At 30.9% G+C, this 17,059-nt stretch overlaps 2 protein-coding genes across 3 annotated transcripts in view; one reads left to right on the forward strand and one right to left on the reverse strand.

Annotated features, from left to right (window-relative positions):
- Positions 1-17,059, reverse strand: part of LOC133190446 (charged multivesicular body protein 5-like) — a 445,151-nt gene that overhangs the window by 194,515 nt on the left and 233,577 nt on the right. The window lies entirely within an intron of this gene.
- The window catches only part of LOC133190942 (baculoviral IAP repeat-containing protein 7-like), a 128,529-nt gene continuing 121,590 nt past the window's right edge, over positions 10,121-17,059 (forward strand). Inside the window, exons 1-4 of one of the 2 annotated variants that reach the window (XM_061326624.1) lie at positions 10,121-10,197; positions 10,465-10,575; positions 10,688-10,816; positions 11,116-11,978. In XM_061326624.1, the coding sequence (XP_061182608.1) occupies positions 10,128-10,197; positions 10,465-10,575; positions 10,688-10,816; positions 11,116-11,219 (414 nt within the window). In that variant the 5' untranslated portion in view covers positions 10,121-10,127 and the 3' untranslated portion in view covers positions 11,220-11,978. Of the gene's footprint in view, positions 10,198-10,464; positions 10,576-10,687; positions 10,817-11,115; positions 11,979-17,059 lie in introns of those variants that run through there. The other variant, XM_061326623.1, reaches the window with a different exon arrangement.

Consider the following 17,059-nt stretch of genomic DNA (forward strand, 5'->3'; position numbering starts at 1 on the left):
ACCGCAAAGGAAAATGGTTAAAAAAAAGAATTTGGAGCAAACTTTCTCAGGAGAATTTACACTTACTCAATATCCAAGAAGTGAAAGAAACGATTACAGAATTAATAATGAGGAATAAATCCGTTACTTGTGTCACTTTGGGATGTCTTCTTATAATATGTAGACTTTTTTAAATACATGTATATAGCAAGCAAAGAAGTACGAACAAGCACAATCAAGAATATTTACGGCATCCAGAATGAAAACAATACTTTCCCCATCATCACATCTAAGATATATAAATGCCATTATGAATTAGTTGAACATTATATATGAGACAAGTGTTCTAATTTTTTTTAATGAGCTGTTGAATTTATTTGCGTTCATTCATGTCAAATGTGTAAAAGTTTCAGGCTCAGCAAATAAGGAAAATCATAATATATTTCAAGAATGTATTGTACAAGACTCCTTTAACTACTTAAAACTGTGAAAATATTGCGATGACACTTTCTCCGAAAGGTTAAATATAATTAACACAGATTCATTTTAGCATTTTGGCGTTGTCACAGGCCTTTGAATCGCTTTAACTGAGGGTATGAAAAAGATTAAGGTATGGAACTCCTCACCTAGGTTACCCAATTTCACCAATAAAATACTTATAATAAATCAAATGATCTAAAATTTTACATTCTATACATGTCTATGTACATATAAACAATTTATATTACTACCGAAGTTCATTCCGAAATTCCGTATACTTCCCGAGATATGCTGAAATCTTTTTTTTTTTTTTAAAAATGACCTATTTTTCTTTACTCAACTTACCTTTATCTTTTTATACCCATAATTTTGTAGGTCAGATTAAAGCGATTTAAAGGCCTATGGAAGTTGTTTTTTTTTTCTCCCTATCACAAGAAAATTTAATTTATTGATTGATCTTTATCATCAACTTTTTATCATTTTTGTTTTTAAAAAAGAAAGTAAAATCTTAATGGAAAAATTTGGTCTTATATACATAATACTAAACAGGTCAATTTTTGCAGGTGAAAGACGTTTAACTTATACATGCAGTATGTTACCTGGTCTTGTGTTTCATCCAAAAACAAAACTTTTCTATGGATCTTTCAATTTTGCATGGTAACGACCTCAAATAAAAAATAACTTTTAGTTATTTCAGAGACTGTGAATCTTATGAACTGTGGGCATAAAACCGTTTATTGCTTTCAAATCGAGTTTTGATATAAGGTGATAAGACATTTATGATTATTTTTTATCAGATAAAGTAATATAAAATTACAATTCTCAGTAATATGAAAAAAAAACTTGAATGTATCTAAAATGATTTAAAAAAAAATTAATTCCATCTTAAGGACATACGCAACGTACCTTACCTACTGATAATTTTTCAAGATATTCTTAATTTAAGATTATAGTGCCATCAGATGTTCATAGACAAAAAATCAGCATGCATTACCAGGGGTTTTGAAAAGATATCAAATGATGAAAATTCTTGTATAATGCAAAGAAAAATATACAAAAATTACTAAACATATATTCTAGATGTTTTGTTTACCCAAACTTGTTGAAGAAGAAGTGTACAACAGAAAATATGGACATTAAAGTTTAGCACACAGTTCTTTTAAAGTATTGGAACTCTTTAACTCCAGGGAAATGGGCAATAAAGTTCAAACTACATTGCGTATGTCCTTAAATATATCATAGTTAATTCACATTATACCGATGATAGCAATTTTTGTGCTACTTTATCTGAGAAAAAATATCATAATGGTTGTTCATTTCAATTTTCAACATCAAGATCCTACAGATCTGCAGCTTTTGCACAAGCTGCTCAAGTATTTGTCATTTATAAAAATAAAACTTTCAAATTGAACATAATTGATAGATAATAAAATCGGTTTTCTTAGATAAACATAGGTATATCAAGTACTGGGGTACTAATTACAGGGTTGACATATATCACCTCAGTTTTCTTTCGCTTTCAGTGATTGCATGTTAATTAGTATTTGATAATTTACTTTTTTTTAAATTTTACCAGCATATACTTATTATAAAAATTCACAAATACTTTATTATCAGTTATAATTGTTCATTCAAAAAAATCCCTAAACGTTTTAAAAAGGCCGGATCATATATGACTTCTTGCCTTAAGGCAAGGCAAGATACAGCTTTTCTTTTTAATATAACATTTAATAAGTTCCTTTTCAAAATAACATTTAAAAACTTCCTTTTTAAAAGATATTTAAGAAATTAAAAAGGAGTCTTGAAAAGCTGTTAGACACTTGTAGTTCTCCATTATTAGAATAACTCTTTATGAATTTCTTTAAGAGAATCGAAATAAACATCCAAAATAAAACCCCCTAAAAGTAAACTTTCTGGGCTTGAAGCGACGGAGATAAGGGTGCAAATGCACTTTAATTTTCTTAAATATCATTTGATTTCTCAAAATTTTACTTTATAGTACATTTTACTATTTTACAATAGTTATCGTAACATACTATCTAGTGGTTTTCTAGGCAAAAAGAAAGTGTTACAAATTATGAACAATGTTTTCAAGTGTGATTTATTGATACGCAGTGCATCTCTTAACTTGTTCATTGACAAATAGAATTAAGGTCGAACCAACATTGTAACCCTCTTGAGTGGTGCAGTCATTTGTGTTTATAAAACCCAGACAAAAAGGTCGTGGAATTTAACACTGAGGAGGTATCATTCTATTGTAAGTAAAATTGATATCTAAAAGCAGATATATCACTAAGATGAAATAATTGGTAGATATATAATCCACATCTTTAAGTGTGTTTCAGTTGTCTTAAGAACAAATAGATCTGCTTCCTGCTTATTTACCGAGTATTTATAAAATCTTGACTTACATATAGCTATTAACAAGAATCATACTGTAACAAAAATATATCAGGAAATTGTCTTGAACAAGTGAACAAATATAATCAACATGCAAGATGTCAATTTTAAATCATTACGCAACGACAAAAGGTAAATGGTCAAAAAGAAAACTTTGAATTAAATTCTCTCGCTAGTGAAATCGGTCTTAAATTATTCCTATATATGAGATACATACTCCGTACGCTAAGAAGTGAGAAAAATATGATGGAATATGTATTGAGAGAAATGAATCGGTTATGAATTGTCTTATGATCTGTAGATGTTTTAAATAAAAACAAGTATACACGTAGCTTTCGAATTTTGAGTACGTAAAAGAGAAATGAAGAGTATTTGCGATAATATGCATGAAAAAATACTTTCCTCTTCATTTAATCTTTACGGAAGCGTATTAATGCCACGTAATATTTTTTAAGTTGGAAATTCGATCCAACTTTTAAGTTGGTATTCCCATTTTAAAGTTGGAAATTCCAGCTTTAAAGTTGGTAATTCCAACTTTAATCTTCGCTTTTCAAACTTTAAAGTTGGCTTTTCAAACTTAAAAGCTCTTAATACCTAATCATTAGGATGAATCACCACAATTTTTCATGTTAAAGACAACTGTATAAAATGTATCAATTCAATATATAAAAACACAAAGAAAATTAGTCCTTTTATCATAATTATACAAGAAATTGATTATTTCCATTATAATTATGAAACAGCAACACAAGTCAAATTAACTGCAAAGAAAACGTAAGAAGCCCGAAAAAGTTGGAAAAGCCAAGATTAAAGTTGGAATTACCAACTTGAATGTTGGAAAAGCCAAGATTAAAGTTGGAAATTCCAACTTCAAAGTTGGAATTAAGAACTTTTAAGTTGGAATTACCAACTTTAAAGTTGAAATTACTAATTTTAAAGTTGGAAAAGCCAGCTTCAAAGTTAGAATGACCAACTTAAAAGTTGGAAAGGCCAATTTTAAAATTGGAATTACCAACTTTATAAAAAAAAATATTACGTGGCACTAATAGCTTACGTAAATCTTAGATGTCTATACATGTATGTTATTGTGAATCATATGTTGTATATGATATAAATCTTAGATGTTTAAATGTTATTGTGAATCATATGTTGTATATGACACAAGTAACGTTTTTAGGCAACATGTTTAATCTATTTCAGTTTATTTATGTCTAAAGTGAAAAGTTTTAGGCTCCGCAAAAAAAAAAAAAAAAAAAAATCATAATACATGTATATGTAAAGAATGGGTTTTATTTTCAAATACTACTTATCCTCTGTTAAAGACTCTATTAACTGATTAAAAATTGAATTGCCACTTAATTCAAAAGTCTAATGATAATTCACATTGATTCATGTAGCATCAAGGTGTTATTTAATATCGCAGTCACTATCAAAATGTAAGGATTTTTTTCTATGTATAATATATCAGGCGTATTTCAGAGAAAAAGCAAAAATTGTAGGCACCTGTTATACATATAAGTTTTGGAGGAATATTTTGCATAGACGTATTAAACAAATCTATAATATTAAGACCATAGGGTTTTAATTTAAAAGGAAAGTACTAAGAGCGATTTCGATGAGAAGAAATGTTTTTATAAAAATTTTAGTTGTCTATATAGTTAGATTAAAAAGTCAGCATCAGAAGAAGATTTTCATTAAGTATGACTTTACTTATACATGAATTTAGTCTCATGAAACCATACATGCATATTAATTTAAGATTTAAACCATAATTATATTAAAAGATGAATGATAAATATTTCCATATCTATTTGTTTTCTCTGTGATAACTCTTTGAAAGTTAGGAGAGTTGATTTCTTGATAATTCTAACGGAATGCAAATTTTGCCAAGTGAAAGGTCAGTAGCTAAGAAGGCCTAATATGCATGTAATTCTCGTGCGGCTGTCTTTGTGTCTGACTCTAAGGAGGCCTAATATGCATGTAATTCTCGTGCGGCTGTCTTTGCGTTTGACGTCAGTGGGCGGGGACTATTGAAATTGACATGTGAGGCCTCTTGTAATTTAAATCTATTAGTCTACATTTTTAAAATCTAAATTTACAATTTTATTTCAAAATGAAATGGAAATATAAGGAATCACTGTCTAGTTAGTAGAGTAAGTCAGGGGCATCAACGATAGTTGAAAACGTGGGATAATTTATGCATAACGGGCTTCGCCCGTTATGCAAATTATCCCACATTTCCAACTATCGTTGATGCCCTGGCATACTCTACTAACTAGACAGTGATTCCTCATTAAAATATTACTTTCCTTGTTTAAAATTGTTAAAAATGTCAAATGGCTCGATATAAATTTTTTTTATTGTAACATTTTTGTGGGTAATTTTACAGCATTATCTTTGAAAAAGTATTTTCTGTGTCATTTTTAAAATGCTTGGCACAAATATTCCAATTAACTATTCAGCACTTATAGTTTTAGCATAGTAGTTTAACAAAAAATTGCGAGCTTATATATTTCATCTTCTCTTCATTTTTCTCTATTCTCCTTCAGTATAACAAAAATTCTAGACTTATTCTGAAATGCACTCTACTTCCGTTTAGAAAATTTGAAAGAGCTTTCTAATACATGGAGATTCCTGTTAAAATTGATAGTAAAAATTTTAAAGATGGAGACATGATAAGTATTTGACTAATTTATATATTCTGCAATTGCTTCAATATTCATTACTTATGTATAATCATCCCATTTTCTATATCAAATTAGTGTTTCAAAAGAGGCATGAATATGAGTGTGTTTGTAATAGTTACTTGCAAATTAGTTCACGAAAATATTTAGTGCTTCAAGTGAAGTCTGCGCCACAGTAAAATTTCAAATATTGAAAACCGTGTTACTAATAAAATGAAGTTACTTTTGTATTTTGTCAGGGTAGAACCATATCCATGCCCAGGCAACTATGGTACTTAAATTGTAATTTTTAACAATGGTTGTAAAAAATCATGAAAGTGGAATCAGTGATTGGAATATTAAGAAAAATGAAATAAATAGAGACAATCTGAATTTAAAGGTAATCTTCCACGGATGGAAGTGGTACATATTGGGTAAAAGGTCACCCTCTTTTTTTAAATGTCAACTTAATTCTTTGAAAATATTTTATTTGCAATAGTTATAGCAATTAGAATGCTATCTGAGTACTCTTTATTCAATTGACAACGATATCTATATTTGAAAAGTGTAAAGTTACAACGTTCTACAATGTGAGCAATGCGTTCACGTGTTTACTTTATTCCTGTACCTATTGTTCAATTATAATCGTTTTTTACGTAACCTACAATCAGAGCTTGTGAGTCGAATCCTTTCTCTTGTATTTAGCATCATTCATTTTATAAGTAAAATTAGTCATCTCTATGTACACTGTACTTATAGAGTCGATGTAAATAAACCAGGCTACGGTAAGCCGGCCTCGAGTAAAGGTACCTAGAAAATACTGCAACCCTACGTATTGCAGTCATTTGTGTTTACTAAACTCCAAGAGAAAGGACGTAAATTTTAATATCGAGGAGCTATCACAATATTGTAAGTAACAATTTGCATTTGAAAGGGACTATCGTTATCTTAATTTTATTAGTTAATGAATTATCAGGATCTTTAACAGTTCTAAATATATATATATATATATATATATATATATATATATATATATATATATATATATATATATATATATATATATATATATATATAAGCATTGGTTTTTAATTTTTCCCATTTACAAAATCCATAGTGTTATCTATATGTCAAAAAATGACAGAAACAAATAATGAGGGAATTCAATGAGGGAAATAAATTTATTGTTACTTTTATTTGTATGGATAGTCTAATGTAGAGTTTTGTGTAGGATAGTGTTACATAAGGTGTAAAATGCAGATTATATACTAAAATAACCAGTCCACTACTTTTTTGATATCTAAATGACTGAATGAATCAGTGTTTGTATAAAAACAACTTATTCGTTTCAATGACCTGTTAATTTTATTTCAGTTCAGTCAAGTCTAGAATTAAAATCAGAATGTTTCAAGAAATGCAGTGCACATAGAGTGGCCTATATTTACACGGATTCAATTTAGTATATAAGGGGATGCATTTTTTTACCTATCGCAATAAAAAAAAAATTTTCATTTCTTGAATTCTATTTACTATTCATTGTCTCTACAATGAAGAAAACACAAGTTAAATCTAAATTTTAAAAAAATCATTTACTCAAAAATAAACGTCTTTAGAACAGTTAATATTTTCAGATAAAAGACTCTTAATCTGTATCTTTGCTGAACCTCTGTTTTAAATCAAAAACAAAAATTTCCATGATTGTTTATCACAAAATCAATTACCAAAATATCTTATAATGAATATAATTTTATTAATTTTTTCTTTGTGTATTTACAAAGTACACTGGTTCCAAGTTCGTGGATTTCTCTCTTCATAGGGATTTGTGTCTCAGAAATTCTACACATTTCATACCTTTTTGAGGTGGAAAGGAGGGGGTATGACATAAAAAAGTTTTAATCCAAGTTATCCCTGTTCACCTCATTCTGAGAAATTGCTGAATGTGTATTTTTCCTTGGTAGCCTCTTTCAATGCCTGTAGATCATAATGTACAAATTGCATAGGATCTATATCATTTTGAGCAAATATATGCACAAAGCTAAACAAAATTAGAATACGGTGCTTGGTTCTTAAATGTGTGTCATAAACAAGAAAACCCTGGTATATACATATACAGAATTTAACTTCTCATTCAACACATCAAAAAACTTCAGAATTTATGAACTTGTAGAATGAAGCATGTTTTACTTACATTTCACACTAAAGAATCCTACAAAACTGTTGTTTTTAATCCAAATCAGTGAGTAACCCATCTATAACTTCCTGGTGTTTTTAAACATGACGTTGTTTTCAATCCGCTAAAAATAGTTTCGATTAAAGAACACTTCTTGCGTAAATTATCTTTAATAATCTAATAACTACTTTAAAAACGCTGGGTCGACTACTAATGGTTAGTCACCTCACTCACTAACCTGTCTATGGAGACGGTTAGTACGTCTGCATTTTATGTATGCATAAATAAAAGTTCTAAAGACGAAATGCCAAATATAATAATTGTGAAATCTGATTTAGTATCTAGACAGCTGGAAGATAGACAGGCAGTTAAAAACGCTTTAAATAAATGTTTAATCAGATACAAACAGACAATAAAATCTATTTATATTGAGCCAAGACTCAAGTGGGCTTTTCTGATCGAAAGTACCCGTTGTCTGTCGTTGTTGTCGTCGTCGTCGTTCTTATTGTTGTCGTAAACTTTTCACATTTTCCTTTTCTTCTCTGGAACTACTGGGCAAATTTTAACCAAATTGTCATAAATCATCCTTAAGTGAAGGGAATTCAAGTTTGTTCAAATGAAGGGAGCATCCTCTTTCAAGGGGTAGATAATTAAGAATTAGTAAAATTTAATTGCATTCAAAAATATTCATATAAAAGAACCACTGGACCAGAAAAGATATAACTTTAAGCGCAAGCTTCATTTCATCGTGTAGATTCAAATTTTATCAAATCTTGACTCCCCCCCCCCCATTTCCGGAGTAGGGTGGGGCCACAATGGGTGATCAATTTTTTTTGTCATAGGAATATGTAAGCAAAATCTTCAAAAATTTTCTTACGAAAAGCAAAGCTTTAATTTGTCTTTTTTATGTGGAAGCATCCTTTGGAAATGTGGAAATCATGACCCCAGGGTAGGGTGGGACCACAATGATTCAATGTTTTACATAGGAATATGTTGGAAAATCTTATAAAATCTTCTTCTTACGAACAGAAAAGCCATGGTTACTCATATTCATACGAAAGCATCCTCAGATAGTATAGATGCAAGTTTGTTCAGATCATGATCCCGAGGGTAGGGTGGGGCCACAATTTACATTTCAATATTTTACAATGGAAGATATTGGAAAAATCTTCCAAATTCTTCTCAAGAACAGCAAAGCCATGGATAGTCATATTTAGATGGAAGCATCTTATTCGGTGGGGGGGGGGGGGGGGCACAAAGGGCAATAATATTTTCCCATAAGTTTAGGATAAATCTTTAAAACTCTTTTCTTACGAGCAGCAAGCCGTGGTTAGTTATATTCATATTGAAGCATCTTCAGATTGTGTAGATTCAAGTTTATTCAAATCATGCCCCGCTTCCACGGTAGGAAGGGGCCATAATATGTAATCAAAGTTTTATATTAAAATGTATGGAAGAAATGTTCAGCAGGGTTATTAGTGACTCAGGGGAGCGCTGTGGCCCATTTTATTTTATTTCATTTTGGTAACATCGACTTCTGAATAAAGGAAATGACTCCTTTTCAAACACGAGTTGATACTTCGATTTGCTTTCCATGAAATATATGGAGATAACGAACAGTATTCAAGCTCAAAAGTCCATTAATCAATACAAAATAGGAGCAGAGCAAACACGGACCTCCAAACATCAGAGGTGGGATCAGGTGCCATGGAGGAATGAGCATCCCCTGCCGACCGGTCACACCCGCCGTGTGCTCCTTGTCATGATCGGGAAATAACGGAAAAATCCGTCGACAATTCAGTGTGTAAATAATGGCCTAACAATTAGCATGAAAAACGTCAGTCAGCATTTGACTCAATGAGAAATTGTATTTGCTGACAAGGTCATTGTATCGACCATAGAACTTACGAAATGATGACTTCAAACGAGACAGCTGATATTCTTGTTTCATCAACTTATTTGTCAATAATTTACCTCGTTTTAGAAATTGTACATACGTAGAGCATGCTCTTGCGTATCGAATCAACTGAGAGATATATACCCCGTATGCAGGTGATAAAGGTATATTGCTGCATAAGTAAGGGAAGTTGACGATTGAAAAGTTAAAGTCATCACGTTTATCATAAAGCTTGGTTGTTAGATTACCATTAACGTCTTTTTCAAGTAAAATATCCAAATATGAAACAGATGTGTCAGACTCTGTGGTATCTTTTATCTCAAGTTCACAAGGATATATCGTATCGACATAAGAATGGAAATGACCATACAAATTAACAGTAAGTTTTTAAATATATTTTATATATATATATATATATATATATATATATATATATATATATATATATATATATATATATATATATATATATATATATATATATATATTTATAAGCATGCTTTTTTTCATTCATGGCTTGGATTACAGCTGCGTCAAAATGGGAGAAAGGGTTGAAGAAGATTCAAAAGAATTGCCCGAACTTAATGGCATCATTCTATTTAGTACAGGTATAATCTAAAAGTGTTACTATGATGAAAATATTTTATTATACGATATTTTTATTTAAAAAGTTATGTTTCAATTACTCACGCCACATTTGACATTTCTGTTCATAAAAGATCGTCTTCTTGTATGCTTTTTAAAGTATAAAATTAGGATTTTATTTATTTATTTATTTTTGTAAACAATTTCACTAATAGAATATGATATGTTCAAAATATTTGATAATCATAATGGATTGTAATGTTATGTATTCTTCAAATTTATTGTGACAGATAATCCCGAAGAAAATCTGTTAATGACCGACGCAGCTCAGGAAGTTCTAAAAGATGGGTTTTTGCCTATAGTCACTAAACAAGCCATTGACAGAATTACTGACAAACCAGGTGAAGAAATAATTTTTCCTTATTTCAAAATATAATTTTGACACAAAAAACGTTTTTAATATTAATACTTTAATTCAATTAACTCATGCAATTATATTTTATTCTAATTAAGGATTTGTTGGGCTAAAGGCGTTTGATATAAAAACAGAGATTTGGAGTTGTGTAAAGGAGGGGTTAATAAGTACATCAAAATTGTATCAACCAAACAGAATATGTGCTCTTCTTGCGTTATTGCAAAAAGGTATATTTGTTTGTACATTTATTTATATCAATACATATATATGGTTAATTTATCCATTTTAAAAAAGAATGATTTTCAGAACCAATTTCCAAGAACTCTTGTTGTAGATTAAAATGATTGTTATTGTCGTTTCTTACTTACGTATATTGATCGTGTTTTTGGCATTCAAATCACTCTATCTCCTGTAATTGTTGAAATCGATGTGTATAATAGAGCATGTTTATTTAAATCTAAGTGTATGATTCTGAGACTTAAGCTAAACAGAATAAAAAAATCTACTTTTGTCATTTCATACATAGATACAACACAAGTTAAAGAGAAAAATGAAGAATTAAGAAGAAAAATGATGTGCAAATGTTGCATTATTAATATGATTAACTGCTTGATCACTGTCTGTTTGTGACACGTGTTTTCAGAGAAAAGGAAATTGTCCAGTATGTACTAGAGGAAATGAACACGATTTTATTCGACTTCGTACTTCCTGACTGTATAACATACAATATATCATCGAATCATCTTAGCCAAAAAAGTAACAGTTCATATTTTCTTAAATTCTATGTTAATATTTCTATTGGAGAGAATTCTCATAAAACAAAATGACTGTTCAAACTGGCGTTTAAAACGTACATTTCAATGGCGTTCAAAAGGTACAATTATACTTGTGATATGTTGAAGAAATGTCCAGTATTTTTATGTACAAAGTGCACTAAAATGAAAATAATCTCATGTGTCTCCGCACAGGAAATCGAAATGTATAAATCAGGTAGATTCTTTAACTGATATAGTGCCATTTAAAACAATTACAATTGTGCTTGACAATACTACAGGAGGTATTGTCGTTAATGCTTTTGATAGAAGGGATGCGTTTTGAAGGAAAATAAGTCTCATCCTCTATGGACATTAATGGCATACTTTTATAATAGTTATTTGGAGGCTTAAGTCTAATTCAAGAAGAAATTAGATATAAGCTTAACTAACTGTACAGACCAATACTGTAATGATTTACAGTGGGATTTTCTTATTATTAACGTGATCTACTTCATAACCAACTGAAGCAACAGTGATATTCAGATTGACTTTGTAACTAAAGCAGTGTCTGTAAAATATTTTTGTTATTTTGGGGACACTTTAATAGCCACTTGGCTTTGAAAGATGATTTTCTGACATTTCATGATTTATATTATAATAAATATAGTTTGAACAAGCAGTGTTTTTGATTTCAGAAACGTGCATCCATACGATATCTTACGCATTGATGTCAATAATTATATCTGAAGCTAAACTATAAAATATCTCACAATTTAAATTTATTGCAATATATATATATATATATATATATATCTATATCTATATCTATATCTAAAGAATCTTTGGATTGCATCAAATACTATACTGGTTTGAATTGATGGAAAGCTAGACTTCTTGCAAAATTTAGCATTCAAACTTACTCAGTCTCCTACAAATATAGGAAAACATTCGATCAATTTGTGAGTAGTGATCAAAGACATTTTGACAGTGAGCCACTTAATCTGATGTATGACCTTGAAGGCCTTTTTATTGAATTTCAAAATGAATTCAAATCAGCTATGTTTCATGCAGTAATTTATAACTTAGTGCAACAGTAGAAGACAACAAAGTTAGAAAAAAAATAACACTCAACAAACATAAAATCTACATGCTGTCATCAGACAATAATATTCGCACATCGTATTCATCTCCAAATGTACGCTCAATCGTACCTGAGTAACATGCGTAGAAACCACAATAGTTATTCTGTAATTTCACAAACATATAACGTATCAAACTGAGAATAAATGCTCAGGAGGATGTAACCAATTTGCCTCTTATGTTTGTATTTCATGTACATGTAATAAATTCATTACCAGTCTGAAAAGAAATTTAATGTAGATAAATTCTGTTTAAGGTAAACTGGCCCTCTGATTGTTTGAGTGACCGATTTATTGAGGGAAAGAAAATCAAAAATGGATTTTGATTTGAGGTCGAAAATTTGTTTTGAAAATATTTAGTGCTGTCTGCAAAATTATTTCTTTGAAGATAAATAACAATACCCCTTGCAGCAAGGAACTTTTAAAAATAACACAAACATAAATTCAAAAAATAAACTTCTAATATATATATATATATATATATATATATATATATATATATATATATATATATATATATATATATATATATATATATATATATATGTTATCAAGCACAAAAAGTCAATAAGTTCAGGGGCACGCGCTCACAATCTCGCCTTTGTGATTTCCTTAGAAACACTCAAATTTGAACGTACCATTAGTCTTGTTTTTGTCAGAAATATAAATACTAAGACTATAATGTTCAATTTCCCTAAATTTAGTTGTTGTTTATGGTATTCTCATACAGACTTCCTCACTTAATACTAGAAAGAAATCAGACTTTAAAATTATGCAATACCTGGCTACAATTAAAATATAATTAAATAAACTCATCCAAGCACTATTGATCATTTTAAAAACATACTTTATGTCCCAGTTCATAAGATACATTATGCCCTATGTTAGAAACGAAAGTAATGTTAAGGTTCAATTTGTCGAAACATGGCTGCCATACCATATCAGATAAAGTTACCAACCAAATGGTATGCTAATCCTAGAAATGGATAAAAACATATTTTGATATTGAAAAAAAATCTAAACGTCAAACAGTCGATCGTGGGATTTAACATGCTCGAAACAAGTTGTATGCATAAGGAAATACACTTTCTGGAGGTGAGAATGTAATTCATTTGAAGAGAAGTAAAATTAGTTTTCCTACTGAATTTGGTATAATCACATTTGCACAATTTTTTTTCACCAGAAAAACCTCTCCAGAAAACCTTTCTGTTGAATGCATTTATTTAAAACAAAAAAGGAGGTCATGATACTGACTCCAACCAATCAGTGAGCAGAAGATTTTATGCCATTTGTTTGAATCATACTTTTGGCATATAGCCAGTTACGCGGAGGGATATGCTACGCACAATTCAGTGTATTTAAAAGAATTATTATTACAATTTGTTTTTTTGAATGAAGAATTGTTTTTTGATAGATAAAACTTATTTTTCCGAACATTTCTTTTAAAATGAAAACTTAGCTTTATTTTTTTATTCATGATTTGTGAATGCACTACTTTTTTTTATCATGGATAACCCGTGGCTCTGAAAGTCCTACGTATACGTACAAGTAAATCAGAGTGTTGCCGGCGCGCCTGCAAAGTTATTTTGTTATTTTGTTCATAGATTTTAGATAATGTCTAATGAATTTTGGGTTGGATTTATTTAGTTTTCCCTGTCATGGACAAAATTTCTAAGACAGCAGGTAATATACAAATATATTTAAAAATGTGTAAGGCGCATAAATGAACGAAAAACAACTTTCCTTTTTCATTTCTGAATATTCATCAAAAAGTGTTCAAGTAAATTTAATTCTATAACCACCAGACAGGAAGTTAAAAATCTCTTATATAAAAAAAGTTCTTAATGTATCGTGGAAGGAAATTTGATTAACTCTTTAACAGCGACAAGGATTGGAAATCAGATACACTTAGATTTAATTGTCCTTATAGAATTCACTCCATGTTAGAAAAACATGATTGATTTATTGATTGATTGATTTTATGTTGTTTTACGTCTCGTTCGAGAATTGTTCACTCTTATTGAGATGTCACCATATATGGGTGAAGGGCTTCAAATTTAGACTTTTACTCGGCACTCAGGGCCATTAAGCAGTGAGGGATCTTTATCGTGCGAACGCAAACCATGACACGGGGCCTCGGTTTTCAAGGTTTCATCTGAAGGACCCACAACTTTCACTAAAAAGTTCCGAGCACTTGGCGAAGGAACAGTTGCCTCCTATTTTTTATCGACTTAGGTCAGTCGCTGCCGTGATACGAACACACGACCTTCCGGAGCGAGCGCTCTACTGACTGAGCTACCGTGACGGTCTAGAAAAACATGATAAATTTCAAATATCCTACTGACAAACGCATCCATGAATTCATCGTAGGTCATTTGTAATACTGTAGATAACTTTATTTTTTTTCGAATCTTATTTCTGCGAGATTGCTATTTGGTATTTATTAAGGATCGAGACAAAATTTACACGAATTTTGGTTCTTGCTCTATATAATCTTTAATAACACTAATAAACGCGAGAGTGAAATTTTCGAGAGCCTCGCGTAATTGCGCGAAATAAAGTTCTCGCTAATAAAAAGTTATTTACAGTATGCGGGAACCACAGGGGCCCAACGCACGAAGTGATATACCCCTTTACAATTACATTATGCAATAATGGATTTTTTTAAAAATTGAAAATTTTTTAATAAAGCCATGTAGAAGTTAAGTTCAAATGTATAATCGAAAGAAAAAAACCATCTTTTGAAAGTACTTCCGGTTTAAACGGGTTTGTAATTGTGTTTAAAGGTTTTTTTATATGGCTTGGAGACTTTCGACGTCAACCGGAAGTGACGCCCTAACGACCAGAAAAGTCCAAATTGAAGCCGAAGTTTTTTTTTTAAAAAATATGATTTTTTGGTCCATTTTAGAGAAATTTGCCTAAATTTTATCATTATTTGGATAAAAACTCTTAATATATTACTTTCGACGTCCGTCGTCCGTCGGAAGACCTACTCGTTGCTTTGCAACGAGCTTTGCTCTGGTTATTTTTATGATTTTGAAAAAATATGTTTGTAGCATGTGTCCTTAACTTACTAGTACTCATGTGTAAAATGTATGTGAAATGCTGATGAAATCTTGCATGCAACGAAGTATTTACACATTATACCATGTGTGTCTATTTGATTGGTACATTTAACACATCTCCTATGGTAAGCTAAAACAGGTATAAATGCTGTACAAAACCAAAGTCTTTAATGCATAAAAAGTAGGTTAAGTGCAACTTTTATTCTTACTCCTCCTAGGCACCTGATCCCACCTCTGGAATTTCCGGGGGTCCGTGATTTATGCCCTGTTCACAGATTTGTACTTTGCAGATTTTTGGAAATTGATCACTCTTCAACACCTTTCTTATTCAGACAAAGTATCCATAGCACACATTATATTTTAAAAAATGGTTTGAATACCAGTGATACATATAGGGTGATAACAAACCTTAATGTTGACTCTAAGAAAAGCCATTCAAGCATAAAGTGGAGGGCAGATGTAGAATGTTAAAGGTGGAAATAACGAATAGTGATCAGTGATCCGGAGGATGCACTACATGTGTTATCCATGGATACCATATGTGTCTCCATCTTTGGGTTGAAAATACCTTTCTGGAAAGGTCAAGCACATCGAAAAAATGAATTGAAACGAAAATTGTCTACAATAGAAATTATATTAATCATTCAAATTTCCATAAACAGAATACAGCAATGATCACTCATTAATAGTCAGAGTCTCACAAATTCCTGTAGGGTTCCGTCAATATACGCACGTAGTATTGTTTTGGAAGGGGGAGCCAGAATGAAATATTTGAGACAACTTATCTGAAAATAAGAAAATCAACCAAAGTCGAAAATCAAACTTCGTTGCTAATGGGGGGGGGGGGGAGGGGTAGGTACCAATTTTCTTTCTTTTTTTCACAAACAAATTTTATTGATATACTACGAAGGGATGATTAGACTATATTGCAAACAAAATTGGTGGTGATGGTGGTGGGGGTGGGGTTATTGGCCTTTCAAACAACTTTTTCAATAGGTTATATCTAGAAAAAAAAACTGCCCCGGCCTCCTGCTACTACGTGCCAGTTGATGTTCTTCACGTTTTATTTAGAGTACGAGTTTCCTACTGTATCGGAGATAAGGGTGGGGCTTAAGGCGAGACTGATAGCTCGATCCGCGCTACAAATTTAGTGCAAAACATTTTGATACATGAGAGTTATGTGTGAATGTATTTGAAGCAAGAAAGTATCGGGGAAATTGTATTCTAAGAGAAATGTCCGACAATGTCATCCACCAGTCCTCATATACAGTATTTCAGGCTCCAAATTAAAAAAAAAACAGATGAGAGAATGGGGGCATATTACCTTCATGTTTGAAACAAAATATAGAGTAACCAAAGGAGAATCCAGCACTCTCTGGGGCGGGTCGGCATGCCCTCCCCGCTCTCAGTTTTTTTTTCTTTTTGGCTTCCGTAAAGAATGTTTGCTTATCTTGTATACACTTTTAATTTATCCACATGTAGAGATCACGCACATAGCGTCAGAACTGATT

The sequence above is a fragment of the Saccostrea echinata genome, unplaced genomic scaffold (genome assembly GCF_033153115.1).
Source record: "Saccostrea echinata isolate AGI-Se365-2 ecotype Australia unplaced genomic scaffold, CSIRO_AGI_Sech_v1 ptg000022l, whole genome shotgun sequence".
NCBI lineage: Eukaryota > Metazoa > Mollusca > Bivalvia > Ostreida > Ostreidae > Saccostrea > Saccostrea echinata.